General features: G+C 37.4%; 1 protein-coding gene across 1 annotated transcript; it reads left to right on the forward strand.

Annotated features, from left to right (window-relative positions):
• The first annotated feature begins 5,370 nt into the window (after positions 1-5,370).
• Positions 5,371-15,325, forward strand: LOC137294900 (homeobox protein SIX6-like). Its single transcript, XM_067826069.1, has 2 exons — positions 5,371-6,122; positions 14,272-15,325. Exons 1-2 carry the CDS (start codon positions 5,509-5,511, stop codon positions 14,492-14,494), a joined length of 837 nt encoding a protein of 278 aa, XP_067682170.1. The 5' UTR covers positions 5,371-5,508; the 3' UTR covers positions 14,495-15,325.
• Positions 15,326-22,303: the final 6,978 nt, after the last annotated feature.

Here is a 22,303-nt window from a genome sequence, read left to right on the forward strand (position 1 = left end):
GGAGCTGATGAAATATACATGAAAGTATAATGCACGAGATGATATCAGCACTTGTCTGTTTCTAATCAATCAACATTTGGATTCCGGATGTTAGACTGACGAAACGACGACAGTATTGACACTCGCTGCGTTGACGGGTGTCAGTGCATCTATTACAGCTAATTACACATATGAATGTATTCCGGGATGTCTGATGAAATGTATTAGCATCTCTGAAAATGTATAATGACATGATCATACAATTTATGCTTAAATACTCGTTTCTTTTGTTCAACGCCGCACTCAGCGATGTTTAATCTATGTGAAGGAAGTGGACCAGACAATCAAGTGAATGACATCATGAACATTGATTAACATATTTGATATAGCATGCATCAGCAAGCTATACCATCAGGCCCCGATTTCTCGAAAGAAACTTAAGTTTTTACTCAAATTTCAAACTGAGTTTGACAATTTGAAATAGAAAATGCCCAAACACCTTAAGCAATATAGTCACAAAACTCAAACTGTTTACTATTTTTTAGTTTAATATCAATTTCAGTACATTCTGGGAAATGTATTTTCTCCAATTTGAGTGAAAACTCGAACTTCAGTCAAAACTCAGACTTAAGTTTGTTTCGAGAAATTGGGACCTGATCGTGTTAGTCGCCTGAAAGGACAAGCATAGGGTACTGAAGACCGACGAACTCTGACCACTTCTTCACTAACTCACTTATTCACTCTTAACGGGTCCAAATGTTTGGAATGAGTATGAAAATGTATTATGATAATCCATAATATTGAATGTGGTCATTCGATCTTATATCGTAATACATGTCCTGGTTATGAATAAAACTGTCCTGGCATTATTTTCAGATAACCACGGCAAAAATGTGACAAGGGCATCATCTCTGTTTTAATTCACAAGGTGCCATGCTGATGTCACAGCTTGTCCTCTCACCAAAAAGATTTTATCCAGATTTTAAATAAACCCACATTATTGAAATGATTTTAACTTTATAGAAATTCTGCATCAATGCCCCATGCTGTGTTCTATGTGTGTAACTCGATGATTACAACGGGATATAGATCTAGTCGCACCAACAATCTTTGATGCACGTGCAGATTGTGTGTTCATGTCTCGAAATTACCAGTTCCCATTAAGAGATAGATTGCACTTTCCTTGAAAAAGAACATCAATACTAATTTAATTGTTTCAATAACATGAACTTTAATATTTATCTTTCAGACTTTCAAGGTAGATAAAACTTGTAGTCGTAGTTTATACTCTATTTTTAGTATCTACTTTAACGCGGTACTCGGTAATAACCATGCAATATGAATCTGGCTTCTAAATCATCGCGCCTGGACCAGACAAACAAGTGATCGATATTATGAGACACTTCTCATCCCAACAGGGCACGATGAGAGGGAAATCTCGTCACCATCACCATCTATGTATCTGCCTCCTTCGATAGGCACAGCATGTAGGAGACCTGCTATTACGAAAACGGCTGCAGGGAGCATAAAAAGTAGGGGATATTGGATTTACAAGACTGATCAAATGATGAAGCCAAGGAGGAACAGATGATGAAGAGAAACTAAGGGAAAATGTGACAGTTTATTCCATTCCTTTGGACATGTTTCATCTGTATGGATATATATTACTTTTTCTCACATGCATTGGCATTTGGCACTGTATGGCTGGTGATATGCTCACAAAATGGAATATCCTCTGCTTTATTTTATTCGTATACAGTAAGGGTAATTATTTGTTGTTGGTTTATTCAATGCTGTTAAAGGATACGGTGATTCTTGGTCTTTTTTGTGAATCTTAATAAGTCTATTTCACTATTCATTGATTCTTGATAATAGCTGTCTAAACACACACACAGATAGATAGAGAGAGAGAGAGAGAGAGAGAGAGAGAGAGAGAGGACGAGGAGGAAGGGAGAGAGTTATAGGGTATGAAGACGTGTATATCCTGTATTATTACATGAAGTCAGTCTCAAGAGGCATTTGACGAAAGATGTACACTTCGTAAACAATTATACATGAATTGTTTAACTTGAATAAAAAAGAAATGAAAAGAGTGTCCAGTATTCTCATTTCAGCTTGTGTAACTTAAACGAAATGAAAATGAATTTAACCAAACTGTCAGAACTTAGTCATTAACAGATTTATACATGTCTCAATTAGGCATATTAAAAGATGATATTCAAATACACATCGCCTAGTATCATACTTTATAAGTTCCGTAACCTATACGTTATTCGCTTAGTGTCACCTTACGTTTGTTTGAGCGAAAGTTGATGATATCATATGGCAGAATGAACCCAGTTTACGACTTAGAGTTACAATCTGCCAAAGGAACTCAGATTATAGTTAAAAACCAGTTTCAAAATACGTCCAACTTGAGGTTTTTCTACCTTGCGGTTATATACTTGGCGTTAGCGAAATTTCTCAAATCAATGTACGAGGCGACAAAAATCTGGGAGGTTTGAAACGACAAGCTTGTGTGCTACGCCACTGAACTGAACTATTAGGTTACTACCGATTGCATGGCCCGGGCAGCTTGTTAATTAGCTCCTGGTCAGTTTCTGCAAATTAAGACAAGACAAATCGCCAAATATGAACTGTAGTGAAATAGACAGTAACATGTAAACGATTTGATTGGAAGCCCGGGGGAAGTAGTGATTAGATTTGACGATGAGCAAACTCGGGCTGCTATAGATTATTAATTTTCACAAGTGATTTTCTAAATTACCATGTTATGAGAAAGGGGTTAGCACATTTCATGAAGCCACATCACTGTCTTAATCATCTTAATGACTTGAGTCTCTCTTTATTTCAGAGAAACTATTAAAGAAAAATGAAAGATTTCCAAATTTTTCTCTTCAACATGTAGTTATATCGTGTGTAAAAGCGCTTAAGAACCACCATGACTTCATAACAATATAGAATATACGTACGACTGTCTTGACATTGACATCGTAATTGTTACAGATGGCGTGAAATGAACATCATATTGAAATAAACATTCGTTATGCAATTAACATCAACAAAGATTCGTGAGGAGCTGATATTAGTCCCGTTCTTTTTCACGCTATCAAACAGCTTGGACGGGAAAATATTGCATTATACCTTTACATACTCACATTATGATTTGAGAATGATATTTAATAATTAATAATAGTTGATTGATAACAAGACGGGAGATAATAGTCTTCTCAGGGAAGCATTATCTTAATCAATATAATCACACCGTAAATTAGTTGTGTAAATTACAATCCATCAAGCTATGACTATACGTATTATATGAAGATTTATAACGCACACCTGGACCACCTGCTGACCATGAGATAAAGAACAGAGCACAATTTCCATTCTCATGATTTGCGTGGCACACCTGTTTGATGTGAATCACTGTTTATAATATTTCTTTAGACACAGAAACTTTGGAATCGCACACATTTATCACAATTCACTATTTTACATAAAGTCAGAATATGTATTTACGATGAGTGAGTATATTTCAGACCGCTTTTAGCAATATTCAAGGAATATCATAGCGGGGGGTTACCTGCTTCACACATTGTACACATGTAGGGAATCGAACCCGGGTATTCGGTGTGACGAGTGGACGCTTAAACTACTAGGCTACCTAACTGCCCCTATTTTCTGTGTCTATATGTTATTATTGACGCTTCACATTTATTTAGATCAGTTAGGATGTAATACATTCAGCCCATGCCACTTTAACATAATATATCTAAAAAAGCTAACGAGCTGGTGTGATTTATTTAGTAGTGGTTGAGTGTTGAGGTAATTGTAGCTAGATGACTAAATCTTTTTCCGAAATACATTTTGCATCAGCATGAAATATAACAGGGAACAAATATCATGATGTGTGTAAGTGCTAGCGTGCGTGAGAACAATAAAAAAATATAATATACTGGACAAAAACAATTAGGATATTTATTCATTGACATGCTGATTAGATATCAATAATATATATACCAGTATCCCTAACTTAGATTGTCCAGTATATTAGTAATTTTCAGCTCTGAACATTAGAGAAATGAATGCATTCTGAGTATGGGGACGGATGTATAGAGACGGAGAGAAAGAGACCAGAGGAGGAACACAGAGATAAATGAGATGAGATGGAGATGCGTTGATCAAGATCAAGATCAGTATAAAAAAATAAAGAAAGTCTTCCATGGTGATCCTAACACTGACTCAGAATTAGGTAATGCTAAGTTTGAGACAGTATTGTTAAGAGAAAACTCTCTGACATCGTATGACGTTACATAAATGTCACATAATTGTTACGATAGAAAGAGGTTAGTACAAGTTTGGAAGCATTTGAATAAACTCTTTCGACCACGTTTGCCATGAGTTTTCGCAAGAGCTGGACTAAATGATCTTACGGATATTTTAGTCCACTTCATCCTGCCTTTTCACTAGTAAAAATATATGAATTGTTAATATATTGTATTTCTTTGTGAATATGGACGAAGAGTTTTAGGATCTGTGTTTCATGACTGTCGGTATCGTGTCTAGATGAAAACAGACGATGCGTTTTAGAGTACATCTGATGAAATGTATTCAGATATTCCCGTTCTAAATTCGACGTTTTAACTTTCATTATGTCGTTATATTTATGAATTTCTATCTATGAATGAGTGCAATCTAACATTTATGAATTTGTCGTTGCTGACATGTTTTCAGAACATTCATGCCAGCAATTTTCAGTCCAAGCATTGTTTGTGCATTCAGAGATTAAATGATAAAATCAACGTTTACTTATTACACTAATATCGACATTATGGAAGAAACTCATTTAACTCCCTGTCAAAACGAACTAGAATGGTCATTTGCGAGATAATATCCTTATTAACATGTGGCAAAACATCCAACGGTGAGAATCCGCGACAGTTCAAGCGTACACTGTCCGTGTCATCTATCCCACGGTGTCAAGGGACCCAGATATCCCGAATTATAAAACGTAAATCTTTCCCGAGATCGCAATCCCTATTATTACCACTACAGACAAAACTTCAACATTGACGACGGTCACTGATCCCACCAGAAACCATGTGTTTGCTTCAGCTGAGAAGCGCAAGGCTTGTGTTTACATCCTGAAGCAGCTATCTTACCGCTAGCTAATCCTACCAACCGTACAAGCCGCACGGTGTTGGCTGCGAGCGTTTGATTGACAGCTATCAGTGATGATTGACAGTGTCTCCATGACGACTAAGTGAAGGATCTGCCCTCGCCCAATCGTTTAGAAGGCAATTGGCGATTGGGCTGCCTGATGTGTGTGATTGTAAGGCCCGATTTCTGCAGCCCTTGTGATAAAAAGTGACACATTAGGTGATGGTGACCACTCCCCAATGCTTTCTGTTTATAATAGTGTCGATGTACGATCGCGCTTAAAGAAATAACATCCTAGGAAGGGACTCGACAGTTACCAGCGTTTCTTTAGCGTCGACGGAGGGTCGTCACACCACCCGAACAGAACTCATGTTTGGACTTTGTGGAGTCGATACCCCCTTACTCCCAGCGATGTTCCCCCTCCCTACCCTACACTTCACGCCGCAGCAAGTTGCTAAGGTGTGTGAGACTTTGGAAGAAAGTGGAGACATTGAAAGATTAGGCCGATTTTTGTGGTCACTACCCGTCAATCCGTCAGCATGCGAGGCACTTAACAAGCACGAGTCGGTGCTCAGGGCGCGAGCTCTCGTGGCCTTCCACACGGGCAATTTCAGAGACTTATACCACATTTTAGAAAATCAAAAATTCACGAAAGAATCCCATGCCAAACTGCAGGCGATGTGGTTAGAGGCACACTATCAGGAAGCCGAAAAACTCCGTGGACGACCATTAGGCCCTGTTGATAAATACCGAGTCAGGAAGAAATATCCCCTACCCAGAACAATATGGGACGGCGAACAGAAAACCCACTGTTTTAAAGAACGCACACGGAATCTTTTGAGAGAATGGTATCTACAAGATCCCTATCCCAACCCCACGAAGAAAAGGGAGCTTGCCCAGGCCACAGGTCTAACGCCTACCCAAGTTGGGAACTGGTTTAAAAATCGAAGACAGAGAGACAGAGCGGCTGCCGCGAAAAATAGGTAAGAAAGGCTTTGGAATCATATTTTGTTCCACCTACCCGTTTCTAAATACCTCATGAAGACATAAATGTTAAAACTCCAACTCTCCTTAACTTATGTTCCCTAAACGAAGCATTGTATGACTGTTAAATCGACTAATAAACCGCATCCATACTTGTATTTATATTTTCGTCCCGGGACCTATGTAATAACATGTTATCTAAATAGTAGTTTATTCTTTTGTTCATTATATTATTCGGGTTTTTAGAAATATCAAAAGATAGTTTTATGATTTAAAGAAGTGTATTCGTCTTGAGCGCTATAACAGACAGTCGATATCTATTGTGCAGAACACATGATTCACGTGAGACTAGGTCATGCATAATATCATATACTGAACGTTCAACCTTCACAAAGTTTATTGAATCTGTTCTATTTATGTGGAAACGTGCCCTGTTTACTCAATAATTCAATTTTCCAAAAATATCAATTTAAGAATACAGACGCATCAAACGTCAATGTTTTCATTCGTCATGCTGCAACTGCTTCTGAGCGATGCATGCTTTGCTCAAATATGTGAAACCTATAGCCTCAGTTATTTCAGATTTATTGCATATTTTTCTTAAAAACAAGTTTATTGTGATGTACTTAATGTACACACAACCCATGCAACATTTCGAGAATTTTAAGTTAAACTTTCTCTGCACATGCCACGTATGAGGAAATAGCTTGACTCAAAATTCAATAAACTGCTTCAGGCAAAACTGTACACTCTCGTAACTGTTTGAGTTGTAACTACCTAAAATAATTTTTATACTCTATGCACTTCGCAACATTGGAGGGCCTTAATCCCATATGCTGCACGAGACACGATTAAATTGGTTGAGATAATATTGATTGAAATTAGCTGATCATTTGGAATTTTTTTTGTTTCATGAATATTAATTATTATTTATTCAGCATTTCTAACACTTTTTCAAATATAGAACTCACTTACCGCAGAGACAACGGATGCAGCCAAAGAAATGATAGTCGTAATGGTTCTTTAAGAATGACAAAAGTTTAATGCTAACAAGCGTAACACGATATGTGTTGCAGTAATGCATTAAATGCTATAAATTATTTCTGATTTTATTACAATATTTATTTTTCACTAAATTCCTCGTTGTCACTCATATGACGAAATAATAAGAAGTTTCAATGTCATTGCACCTGATGTAAGCTAGACTTTCAAAATCGCCAGGCTTTCTACCTAAGTTATAAGATCAGTTTTCAGACCTCCCTGCTATACAGCCAAATGCGATTCTCACATATAAGTCACAAAATTAATTAATGGTAGACCTCCATAAATTGTTAAAATACATATGACTAAGAAGATATTAATGCAACATGAAAGCATCTGGATGAAAAATACACTGGGGGTCATGTACATCATCTTGAGGAAAAGGATCGGGAGTAAGTTGTCGAAATACACATCGGGACTGACAATTGATTAACACACTTGCTCGTAAATCCATCACGTTTGCAAACACAGTGTCAATTTCGTTCACACGTTATACATTCTGAACAATCAAACACTCTTTCGAGTAGATTACTTCATGTAACTACTTATCAATTTCGTACCTATCGCGTGATAAATACTACCTATGTGTTAATTACAAGAACACCTTGTAGAACAAGACTACTGCCCTTGAAGAAAACATGCGGATAGCAGACTTGAAGACGGCGTGTTCGATTAGATCCTTAGGGAAGAAGGTTAACTTAGCAGCAACTGCTCGTCGCCAAATAAATTTTTCATATTTGCCCGCAGATACGATCCAATCGAATCTTAATGTTTGACCTCATCCGTACCTTACATTACACGCATGGGAAGCATGGCAAGAGATTAGGCAATTTAAAAATACGGAATCACGTCTTGCAAGCGAAGCAAGGGAATTTTAGAAGTAACCGTTACCAATATTCTCCTAAGATCATAGCTTCTTTGACTTTTTGTAGGCGATATCATTACAAAAAATACTTTCAGATCATTGTCCGTATTAAAATTTCAGCCAATCCACTTTTATACATGCTTGAAGACTGTAACAAAGTAAAGTTCAGTTTTCCATGCCCTAGAGTATAAGCCTAGTCTTGTCCAAGACCGTTTTCATGTAAATATAAACTTTGTCAATAAATCTGGAAAAAATAACAAATAAAACAGAGTCAACATTCCTTTAAAAAAATTCTGTGTCATGCCAGAGTGTAATAGTCATTTTATTTCTGCAGAGTGTAGCTATTCTATTTTCAAACATATATGTTAATGCCATGACACTTAATGGACAACCTGGGCATTTAACATAAGTAATGAGGTATCTTAGACATAACATTCTATTCAGTGTATTTGCTAAATAAACTCCTAAATGTAATTCCTAAATGCTTATTCGGTGTGCAGTAACTAAGAAATACCTCTGTATCTTAGATACCAATTAATGTCCTTTGTGTTACAACATACTTCTGATTTGATGGTAAATCTTTGTAAAATGCGATAGGACAATTCTAGTTTAGATATTGGAAACCGAATACAGCAACTTTCGTGCAATATCAGCATCGAGGAGACAATCAAACCACTCCTCATTGACATGTGGTTGATTGATGAGATTTCCACGATACAATTTCCATCGGAAGCAAATTTTCAAAATGACAGAACACTGTCTTGTGTTAAAATTCTCCCTGGAAGCACGAATAGTATTTATAAGACAACCGCGTTGTCATTTCAAAGTGATAACAGCAACCGAGGTATAGACCTGCCCATTATATCCAAGTCAATTCAATTTTCTACTTTATCAGATCTGCCACTTGTTTAGTGAGTGTCTTATTGTGTGCAGATATCTTCCCCGTTTGTTCACATTGGCTCACGTGTCACACTGTAGATGGTAAATGTTCATTTATTAGGAGGTGTTCGCTGATTCTTCCAATGTAATATACAAGGAGACACCACACACGTGCTTATCAGGAAGGTCCCTGTCTACCCGTTCCGTTAGCATGAAGTTATTTAAAAAAAGATAAAATTAAACCTGTATCACGTAGAAGGGTTTCCGAAAACAATAAATAGAATTCAGGTTCGTAACGTGGGCCCAAATTAAAGATAATATTGTTCCACTGGATGATAACAAAATGAGTGTTTGTTTCATTTTTATCATGTCTTTGACACGTGTTAGCGTTTGGCCATTGTCAATTTCACACCGTGAATGATGTACATGGCACACCTGTCTGTTACTGTGCGATGTCTATACAATAACGATTACGGCTAAGATAAACACATCCCCGTTTCCCCACCTTATTATTTACCTTAGCCACCCGATAATCTGATACTGTCACCTCTCCCTACCCCCCTCCGCTCTTCACTCTCCCTCCCCTTCACGGGTTACGTCCTCCGGTAGGAATACTTGACGTCAATAGACTAACCCGTGGGAATAGTGAGCCGTGTTGCTTAACGAATTAGCACATGAAATCCGTCTTGATTGTCTTATTGCGCTATGTTGCTTGCTAATCTACAACACCCCCTAGGGTAGCGTTTGTTATGCGTGTAAGCTTGAATTCTCCTAAAGGGGTCTGACACGTGCTTGTTTGAATTATATATTTTCTACGATACTTCGAATTCTTGGGTTTGTTTCTTATAGAAATATTAGCGTTAAGAATAGGACGAAGTATCTGGCACACCTATAGCCTATGTAACTACTGGATATATGGTTGATACCGAGTTTTGTTAAAATATCGACTTGAAAAATGATATACAAGCTTGATTTGGGATTGTAAAAATATCTTCGTGTTTGAGAGTTCAGTGTCAGTTTACAGAAATGGCACGGTAGACAGACCGGATTTATCTAGAAACGTTTACTCAGAAAATGAGAGGGGTTTGATATTTGCAATTGACATGTCAAATACATCATAGATATCAGCAAGGACGAGTCTGATGAAGCCATGGGGAGTAAAGCTTAATTGTAGCCTAAATGATAGATTATGACCATTGGATCAAGTTGAAAGATTCCAACCCTTCTTTTAAGCTAAATTCCGCATTGAAAGGGGCAGAATTTTCCTTGAATGGGGCTTTAACGAAGCAACCCTCGAGCCCCGCTCAAGTGCGCTCCGACTGGTCGTGTGTTTGGTTAGCGAAGGCCGATCCAACGGTTGGACAACTCTTCACTGGTAAGGGTTGTATGGGAGACTTATTACACGGAAAACATCTCACAACAAGAAGATAGAAATGTATAGCCAAAGGAAACTAAATGAGACTACTTGTCTTTTTTCTTTAATAATATCTCTGGTACCTGCTATCGACACGGCTCGGGCGACAAAAAGATTGCGATTTCACCGAGGTTTGAAATTGACACGGTCAAGCATCAATCAATGGTAAATGACTTAGGTGTCGCGCAGTCACGACTCGTAGGGTCCGTGATTGGCGGAAATTGTTGCAAAGTTGACGCAACTTTTCGGTATCCAGCCAAAGTAAATTCTCTGATTAATAGTGATATTTCCGATGTTGGTTTTGCGTGAAATGCATCCAATTTCTCATGCAATTGACGAAGGTCGGTTTCAGCTGATAAAGACACCTCGGTTCCAAGCCCTTAAGATCAGCGTATCGATAAACAAACGTGCAAGTAATTACAAGAGATGATATTCCTCTGAAGATGAGCCCTTTAACAATGTTGAAATGAACAACGGTTTTATTGCCGAATCGCCTCAATTAAGCACGTACCTCCGAAATTGACAATCTTTAAACTTGGCCTAGGCTCTCTCTCGCTGGCTTTGTTCCTCCGGCCTGGGATCATATAATTTTTGGTGAATCATTTCAAACAGTTTTTTCTGTTTTGTTGATTTTAGAATCAAGCCGATAATAGCAATCGACATTTCATGAAATTTTGTTTGCTCTGGCTAAAAAAGTTGGAAAAACTTTCGGATTAAGAAAAGTGCAAAGATCTTCTTTTCGACATCCACACACCGACATTGTGTTACACTTATACCATATTAAGAAAAGATGTAAAGCATTAAAATGCTTAGAAAAAGAAAATGTAACAACTCTGACGTTTTTACGTTCATCTGTGTACTAATGAAAAGGAAATTAAACGAAAATACTACTGAAAATTCAGCACAAATCTGTAACAAAGGAGTTTAAATTGATGATAAATATTTTTAGACGGGTAGGTATGCGTCTCATTCATTAATAACTGAACATGAATAGCTTGTAAACTATTCATGTACATGCAACTTTTTAAATTATTCATCACTGATCTAGTATTGTTTACTTTTAATTAAGTCAGTACTAAATCCCAACAGTTACACATACAAACATGATTTCAATACCACTGGAAGTTTTGATTAATATTTTATTGTGCATCACCAATTTGACAGGGATATTTTTCTGCTGTCATAAAAAGCATGGTATATATACACAATCGATGATCATAAATAGCTTTCCCATTAGCCAACTACATGATCGGTAGAAGATGCGAGGAGCTATAGAATAGTGGTATTGTCCGTGTGTACATTGGACACATTAAATACGAATGAAGCGCATCGTATATTCATTGAAACGGAACTTGGTTTAATACAAACATGTTATAAATATTTTATATCATGTACACTTACACTCCGCCTACTCCCCATGTTTATTTATGCAAAACGTTTATTTCATTGTACATTTCAAATGAGACTATTTTCAGTCAGCAATATTAATAAGTCAATAATTTGAAATCATGATGAAAACCACCCAATCATATAAGCATAATAAAGTGTTATTGCTTCATATGTGCAAAATATGTGATGATGCATGCAGTTTATATTTGAACTATCCCAGTGTGTGTGATAAAGTGCTGACATACACTGTACAACGAAAATAATGTTATCGTTTTTGTCTGCATAAAGTTTTCACATGTTCATGTTTCAGACGTCTGGTTATAAATACAAACACGTTACCATTTCTTATACATCCTTGAACACCTAATTCTGACAAGCATTGGAAAATTAATACTTTCCGTTGGCACTTTCTATACAGATGAGAATTTCGCTTTATTCCAAACGTTTCGAAACGATCACTGAATATCTATGAATTAAAACAGCACTGGAAGCTGCGCAGTGTCAGAGAATCATGCAATACACAGGGAACACAGGAGCCAGGCTAGATTGATAATTTGTAGTGCTATTATTTATGAATCATCGTGCTTGTCGGAAATTGTATAGCTATTAGTAGGGGTCAAGTTTGACACGTAATAACGTGTTTTCGTTTCAGTTGGGTATTTAAATTTCACCTAAATGAAACATCAAATTGTGATATACTCGACCTTCCGTTTATAATATATGCCATCCTATACGCAAAGCCGCAAAGTGATTGCAATATCTTGAAGGCGTCATTATAGAGATAGACATCACATCAGGACTACGGAAAATCCTTGGCGACAGTCAAACCGAGCAATTTAGCCGAATGTCATGTTGTTATGAACCTGTCAGTTTAGATGGTAGTAATTGCCTTAATTCAGAAAAAAATCCGAGCAAATCAACTGCAATACCTCCAGCAAAAAGGTAAAGTGTCACTGAGTTCGACTGGCTTTTTTATTGTAATAAATGATTTGAGGCTGAGACGAAAATTGTGCCACAAAACATGCATATATGCACAGTTTTCAAATATTTCCCGAGATAGGTTAAAATTTAACTTTGCAAAATATAATTATTTATCATGTACAAAAATAACTGCTTTAAATCCGTGCCTATAATTTACCGCATGTGATGTTTTATGCAAGTTGTGGTATGTTTAGGTTATTATTATGCCATTATCGACATACAACACAGACGATAATGTAACTGATGATTATATTGAACATGATATTATGTTATTGAACGAATGCTCATTTATCTTTGCTCAAACTGTCTGAAGCGATTAGGACAGGTTGTAGAAGCTTGCTTTTATTTAATTCGTACAATTCGGGTTGATGTACATATGATACAAAGTCGAATACCGCATTGACAGAGTAATTAAGAGAACGTCGTTGAAATCTGACTTCACAATTCCCTTTTTAACGAAATGTCATTTCTTTCATTAATATAAGACAGCCGTAGATTTTTTCTTTTAAATAACTGCAGGCAATTTGTTTTTGCTAAACTCTTGTGCTTATGTTGATAATTATTAAACTTTTGGTGATGTTATTGTCTTAAAACTACATTTGAACAATACAGGATGAAATATGTAGAAAATGAATGATGCATCGTTGAGATCGAATACATCAAACACAATTCACTATTAACTGAGTTCATACGCATGAGTTAAAATTTATGCAAACGAAATGTAATCATTACGAGTTTCTAACATGACAACAATTTCTATAAATTCAAATATATATCCATTAATGAAATGAGTGATCCTTTCAAAATATATCTCCGGAAGAAACCAACGTAATTAACATATTTCTACTCAGCACTTATTTTCCTTGGAAAACGGTTTACATATCATCAAGGTATTCGTCCAATAAATTAATCATAAAAGTCAGTATTACGGGCATCCCGGCAAATCTCGTTAATACAGATTTGAAGATGTGAATACACTCTGTGAAATTCAATTTCTGAGATCACTATAACTGCTTTCCCGTCTCATTCCATTTACGCAATCTAGTTTGAACGATAAGGGGCGCTGGTCCCGTAATCCTCTTCACAAAGTTCCATTTATCAGTCAGTTTTGATTAGATTTGATATTTTCTCATTTTTTCCAAATTATATGAGATGTTAGATAATGTAAACCCATTACAAGATATTCGCCTGACTGTCCACTGACCGCTCACACTAACAGTATTATACGTCTCAGTTGAGATGTTCTCGGACGGTCAAACTCTCACGAGACTATGAACGACATCGGAATGTGACTATACACGATTTTAAAATTTATTTTATTTCACTGTTTTAGTTTGTCGTGCGTGGATATCTTCACATCTGAGGAATTAATACTTGTTTGAATTTATGAAGTAATCTAATTTGTCCAACAACATATATTTAGATCTTAATAATATTAGAATAAATAGACGACTTGTAATATGTAACAGTCTACACAACTATATCTGCAATGAAAATTTACTATTTGATTACGGTAAAAATCAAATGTGACTATTTGTCCTGTTATGCAAATACAATATTTGGATTTTTAATTTTTCAGATTACAGCAACAGGGCCCCTTATCTGCTGCAGATCGGCTCAAACTTCAGTCAGACCCAAGCCTGTCACGTGATGACATACGATCATCGTCGTCGGCAGACGCAGGAGTGTGTCAAATGGACTCTGATGATGACGATGATCTATTTTGTGATGATTCGCGTAGTGATACAAGTACACCATCCACGAGTGCAGAACACCAGGACATTGAGCCTCACGCTTCATGATCAGCCAATCAAAAGACAGGTTACATCCAGTCATGGCTAAGCACCAACGTCGAAGACATCACTCAGGTATCGTCTGCTTTGCACGTTTCATCACGTGACCAATGCCAACTTAAAAGAGTGAAATGACGAAATGTTAAGCAAACCCTCCAGCAGACGATTGCCCACTGTGGAACTTAGTCTCACTCAAAGTGCTGTCGTGACGATTCCGGCTGCAATATTGACAAATTTGTTCAGTCTTGATCATCAGTTTAGCTGTCGTCTGCTTACAGTTCTGTTTGTCTCTTATTGGTCAGTCTCGGCTCGTGACGTCATGTTTATTTTGGGAGGAAACTTCCCTCCCGTTTGTTGTAATGGCAGTATCTTTAAAAAGGATGTCTGACAAAGTTGTGTCCCCTTTGTAGCCTTGAACTTTAAGACAGTCACTCACGGAGAAGTCAATCTAGTACCGAGCTATGTGGATGATGGAATCCCTCATCTGGTCTCCAAGGTAACAAATCTGGTCTGCGCCGTTCCTCTCCAAAGACCAGATTCCGACTGTGATGAGACTGATAGAAGAACATATATTTATGTGTTATCAAATATATGAGTATCAACGAAGGAGAAATGTCGAACGAAATTTTGACAGTCTCAAAATATTGTGCTAATCTTTGGCAAACCAAAGCAAACCATTGAATTAAATTAACTCCCAAATGTGTATATGTACATATTTAAGTTAATGTCTTGAGAACCTGGTGGGATGTTAGATTCTCTGTCAGGTGTAATGAGATCAGCCCAAGCGGTTACTCTATACCACAATCTCATTTTTGTTATTAAAGTATGTTATAATCACAACTTTTATCTCTGTTCTGTTTTCAATGTTTTGCACATACCGTGGGTCATTACATCATTTCCATCATAATTGTTCTTTTTGAAATGAACTTTAATCTATGTGTGATGGATTAGTGTATTAAGATACTCCTCTTACTACGAATGTTCGTACTTACCACTGTCATGCAATGGCTTTTCACTTAATGATGAAATATGTCATCGGAGGTTTCTTTGATGAAGAAATCATTTACAATATTGAAATTGAAATTGAATCTCCTACGTCAGATATTAAACCCGCATTCATTCCAACTACGAAACGTTTTAAAGATATGGTTCAGAAACTTCACGGAAAATATTTCATGTAGACTGCGTAATATACACAAGTATGTATATGGGAGTAATAAACACGTCTTGACAATACATACTGGGGTGAATGCACTATCTTCATAACAGGTGAAACAACATTTATTTTCAAACATTATGTTTTCTACATCATCATACTTAAGTTAGTTTTAAATAATCGCTAACTGAAATGAATGCCAACACAGGGCCGGAGATAGTAGCGCTTGTGAAAAACATTCCAATATTTTCGTAACAATCAATTTATAGCCAGTTTAATCTTTGACAAGACACGCTACCGTATGTAAAGCATTGAACGTATGTGTTCAAGACGGGCGGCTGAATACTGACAACATGACACATGTAACAGCAAACGTGACTGTGATCACTATAGCTATTGATAAACGGGAAATCTTCATCATGATGAGAGTAATAACCATAACAACTACCTAGCATTAAGGTTCACCAGTATTCCGCTTACTAAAACCAGATAAATGGTAGCTTCATGCCGCCAGAAAGCATTATGGGGTAGCGCTGCTTCCACGCACCCATAAAGATGAATGTAAAAAGCGACGTATTTCAGCTTAATATTTAATCAAAAGAAACATTTACTTGGAGGGTTTTATTAAGAATGTTTTCTTAAATTTTTAGAAAGTTCCCTGTGTGAATTTGCAGCACAGCTGCCGTGAAGAACATGCACTTTTGTGTTGTGTGTTATTCAAACAAATAATTATATTATCCATAGCACTTTATCACAGTCACTTTTGGCTTGGATGTGTTATGTCGACCAACATGAGATGCTCAACGTCTGAACTTTGACGCCTGAATATGTTAAGAAATTATCGCTGACAACTGAGTCAGCTGACATGAGCATTCGACTGATGAATAAAATATATATACCCGAGTGATGGGGAACAGGTGATGGAGATTAGGGCCTGACACGGAAATGCAATATATTTTGAGATTGCCAGATTCACTCTGCAGTCCAGGTTTTTCTGGATAGTAACCTGTATCATTTTGTATTCGTTTCTTTCTTGGTTCTTGTTTAAATCGACAGAAAAATCACATTTCTTCGTCAAAACTATGCAAGGCCTAGAAGTTGCCTCTTCATCAATCACACTGACAAGTTCTATAGACATTCAGAGGGTGTAATGTAACACTTGTACAAATGCACATCCTCACTTGTACTTAAAATAATTGATATATAATAGAGATTTTTTTATAAAAGGGCATGTGATGCTATGAAATACAAACGATAAAATGCTTTCCACGTCAACAAGAGCCTTCTGACACAAGTCGACAGTACGATTTCAACTGTTTATCACGATTATGTGTTTATGAATAGCCATTAAGTAGTGATGGTACCAGGCGTTCGAGAAAAGTTATGTGCCCTGTTTGAATTAAACAGACATTGTAAAACGGCAGCCTTACGTACTGTGTATTTATATAATTTCATTCGTGGGAATATCAAACACATGTTTATGAACCTCTTCGTTGGTTTCGTAGTTTTACTTAGTTTCGTTAAACTCATTTTGGCGATTTGATCACTTGTAACTCTATAGAAAATTTCAATTCAGTGATGTGCCTGTTTGGGAAACATGTATTGTGAATGAACTGAAATTTCACACAGTGCAACAACTGAGAGGATAAAAGTGTCAAGTATGGACAAGTCGTACACAACAGCCTCATACCGACAGGAAGGTTGAAGCGTGCGAATCAGCTAGTCAACTTGTAATTACATCTATGTGATACACCATACTCAATAGCCATACGCTACAAGTGTCGAGAAAATGCAGTCATGAGAACTATGAGAACATCCAATGACTTTCTTACATTTCTTGTTTCTTATAGGAATGCCTGTTTAAATACAAAGTAAGGACCGAGGTACGTTACCACACAGTCCACAGGAACTCGTGCTATTCATACTGACCATTGAATACATTCATATGAATAAGAAGCATCTTTAGTCATCCCACACTATTTTGACCGGCCCTTTAACAGTGTCAATTTAGGACCAATCTTCATGATATTGCTTACATTACACAAAGCATACCTTTGTCTGGACACTGAGAGTACTGTCCGACATTTAAGGGCTATTTGAGATGGTCATGGGTGTTCAAGAGAGGCAGTGGGTGATCGTAGATGTTCGTGAGTAATTAAAGATCATTGAGGGACATGGGGGACCGTTGGTGACAAATAGTTATTGTTGGACACGGTTGATCAATGGAAGACATGCGGTTATTGGTGGTCACGGTTGATCAATGGTTTACGTGCAGTTATTGGTGGACACGGTTGATCAATGGTGGGCATACATTTATTGGTGGTCACGGGTGATCAATGGAAGACATGCGGTTATTGGTGGTCACGGTTGATCAATGGTTTACGTGCAGTTATTGGTGGACACGGTTGATCAATTGTGGGCATACATTTATTGGTGGTCACGGGTGATCAATGGAAGACATGCAGTTATTGGTGGTCACGGTTGATCAATGGTTTACGTGCAGTTATTGTTGGACACGGTTGATCAATGGTGGGCATACATTTATTGGTGGTCACGGGTGATCAATGGAAGACATGCAGTTATTGGTGGTCACGGTTGATCAATGGTTTACGTGCAGTTATTGTTGGACACGGTTGATCAATGGTGGGCATACATTTATTGGTGGTCACGGGTGATCAATGGAAGACATGCGGTTATTGGTGGTCACGGTTGATCAATGGTTTACGTGCAGTTATTGGTGGACACGGTTGATCAATGGTGGGCATACATTTATTGGTGGTCACGGGTGATCAATGGAAGACATGCGGTTATTGGTGGTCACGGTTGATCAATGGTTTACGTGCAGTTATTGGTGGACACGGTTGATCAATGGTGGGCATACATTTATTGGTGGTCACGGGTGATCAATGGTAGACATGCGGTTATAGTTTGTCACGGATGATTAATTGTTTACATGCAGTAATTGGCGGTCAAGGGTGATCACTGGCGGCCATGTAGTTGTTGGTGGTCACGGGTGGTCAATGGCGGGCACTGGTTGTCCCGGGTGATCAATGGTGGACATGATGTTATTGGTGGTCACGGGTGATCAATGGCAGACATGCGGTTATGGGTTGTCGCGGGTGATCAATGGTGGCGATGCAGTTATTGGTGGCACAGGTGATCCAATGGTGGGCATGATGTTAAAGGTGGTTAGGGGTCATCAATGGTGGGCCGTGGTTGTCACGGGTGATCAGTGGTGTACATGATGTTGTTGGTGATCACGGGTGATCAATTGTGGACAGGATGTTATCAGTGGTCACGGTGAACCAATGGTGGACATGTGGTTACTGGAGGTCACGGTTGTTGTTGGTTGGGCAGGAACGATTTAGGCTGAACAAGGATGGTCAGTTGTGGTCGCAGTTGGTCACTGAAGTTTAGAAATGTCACGGTTGCTCATTGCTGATCACTGGTGGGAAAGTGAAGTCACGGGAGGTCATGCTTGGTCCCTGGATGTAATGGAAGTTCATTGACGGTCAATAGTTGTCACAGATTGCCATGAGTGGTCACTAAATGTTTACGGACTCATATAGGTCGATCACTGGTGGTCAAGAATCTGCACATGCGGTCTCGATTGGTTATAAATAATGTCATATCACATTTATGGTAGGTGTGCCATGGTAGGTATTGACTATTTACTATTAGCTCACATATGATAATGATATAGATTCAATACATCTACACTACAAATAGTGTTGCCGATCCACTTTATCCGGAAATTTGTGTTGTTAACGTATGGAGTAGAAGTAGTTGATCCCATGGCCTCCAACCTGCGTACAACACTTTCGATGTGGTTCACATATGATATTTCACATTCGTACATCTGTTATAATTTGCGTCAGTTATTTGCATAGCAACACATTGTTTGTGTATCAGGTTCAACAGTATCGGAAACATCATTAGTGTTAACACTCCTGATTGATTTATACTCGGAAAAAAACATTTGTTATTATTCAAGCAGGTTGATGTTTTTCATTGCAACAGCTGGAAATATGATATAGATGAAACTCGACTTCTTTAATTAAAATTTGTAGCTTTTGCAATGTCCAGATTTTAACAATCGATGTATGAAAGCGCACCGCTGCATTTGCTTGAAGGATGCTATGATTTCCTGTTGGTTTGTTATTTCATGTAAACTGTAATGATCCAAGGTTGAACATAGCAAGTGATTGTGTGTTATTTGTAGGTTGTTCGTTTCATTGCAACATGCAACAAAAACAGGTAATAAAGTTTCATTTACGGTTATGAAAATATTTTCTATTTTTCGACATAGTACAGTCGACAATTATCGTTTAGGCCATTGGTCCATGCTCTGATTTTTGTGATGAATAGTGTACCGATATTACATTCGCAGTTTTATATTTCAGATAATACCATAGTGCCACCACATGCTGTTAATATGCTTTTGTTCTGGGGAAACGGGTACCACCACAATTTGTGGAAGTCCTTCCTCGATTTACCATATTTTCCGATAATGTAACCACTGATTACTTCCAATTTACTTTGAGCTTGTTTACTTTCATTTCACGACAAAACATATTTGTTTTTGTGTAGATATGCACTAGTCCTCAGCAGAGAATTCTCTCAACTCTTTCCGACATACAGCAATAAATATACCAGCAGTTCCATATCATCCTTCAATCTGTCACAGTGGGTGTACTGGGGCATTTCAAATAAAATCGATAATTTAACTGATAACTCTCTTTATCTCTAACTTTAAACTTACTCATGCACGTGATATAGCTGTATATCGATCCATATGTTGGATTTTTTGTGTGCGGTTATTGTTTGTTTTTGTTGCTGGTTTTTTTTTGTTTTGTTTTTTTTGGGGGGGTAGTTTTTTTTCTTTTTTTTTAATGATAAAATTTTTTTTTCATCGTACGGGATCCAGTCCTTGTTTTTGATCGTACCGACCCTTCAATGATCTGTGCCATGCCCATTGTTTCAGTCTTCACGAAAATCTATAGAAACAATAGATTAAGTCAGGCGTATCAAGTACTCGCAGTCCTGACCGTTACCTTAACCAATCACGCGATCCAGACAACACTCCGATTAATCAACAGCTGTTTGGCTTTCACACGGAATCGGGCAAATTGAGACTGGTACAGGGCGTTCTTTTAATCCAAATCCCCAAGTCAATAAAGACGATCAAAGGTTAACCTCTGACAAAACAATGATCTTGTAATCACTGTATTTGATCAGCGTTGATTAGATAGTGAATACACGGACATTATCAGGATTACGTCGATGCATATTCCGTTTCGGATCACGATTCCGGTTTTTAGACGATTCGTCATATGTTAAGACATCCTTTACAGTTCCCACGCTGTGTTGGTTTGGATTATGTCTGAAGAGTATCATTTTTCCAGCTTTGTCCAGCAATCAATTTAAGATATTCATGTGTAGTAAAGATTACCCTCGTAACACAAAAACACAACATGTGAAAGTTATCAAATAGGATTTCAATAGTGTTTCACAAAGTAAATCTAAAACGTAAATAAGTAAAAAAGAAGAGGTAAACGTTTCTCTGTCGTGTTTTACGGGACAGAGCCTCAGTCCAACAGACGTTTGGTGGTTCAGTTACATGCCTGCGCCATGACAAAAGATATTTTGTTGACTTTGAGTGTCGAAAACTTAAGTTCAAATCTGGACTTAAGTCTAAGTAGCCACTTAAAGTCTGGACTCAAGTTCATGTATTCATGCATTACCACGACAGGCAGTATTAAACGTATCTCAAAATCTGTTGTATTTTATTAGCAACTCTTTAAATGCTGTTTTTCGTGTTTCTCGTATCGTTATGCAGTCAAATACAATGTCAGCAGTCGGCATCAAACAATGTGAACTACTGTCACAATATGGCTTATGTAAGGGTGTGTCCCCGATAACGATATAGTATTGCTGAACACACAATTCCTTCTCGGCAGGTTTTCAAATTCGCAGAGTATTCGTATTGGAACAACTGATTAGATAAAAGATCAATTATTGATTAGCGTACATGTGAATAAATGTTTCAATTAATTTGTTCAATTTGTACCCTGCACATGAAAAAGCGATACAGAAAACCTTTGAATTATCTTAAATGTATTCATCATTATGCACGTTTCTTTCACTTAGACTGTCGGCTTAGTTTAATTTTCATTCTGGTTACTGTGTGCCCGTTAACGTGCCGATTCAAATATTTATTTATTATTAATAGAGTTGTTTTTATCTGCCTCTCCGCTTGCTCTTTATGCAACAATTTATCAATGTTTATCATGCGAATACTGTTTTGTGTCCGTTCCAGTATGCACGTTTCGTTGTGTCAGTGTTTGCATTCGCGTGTATTTCAGACAAAAATGAATGCTATATCTTGTATGGGTAATAATGACATATTTCAAACTGAAATTTGCACATGCGTCAGTGATATTCTGGGAAACACCATGTCCGTGTGAGGTTCATCTCACTACAGATACGCCACCGAGTGGGTTACAATATGTGCTTATTGAAATGAATGCAAATGCCTGATAGATTTACAATGTTTACCCAACTATATCAAAATCATGAAAAGTTCAATATGATCCTCTTCCATTCACACGTATTTCCAATTTCAATTTATCAACAATTATTGAGCAACACTGAGGATTCAG

The sequence above is a fragment of the Haliotis asinina genome, chromosome 8, assembly GCF_037392515.1.
Source record: "Haliotis asinina isolate JCU_RB_2024 chromosome 8, JCU_Hal_asi_v2, whole genome shotgun sequence".
Lineage (NCBI taxonomy): Eukaryota > Metazoa > Mollusca > Gastropoda > Lepetellida > Haliotidae > Haliotis > Haliotis asinina.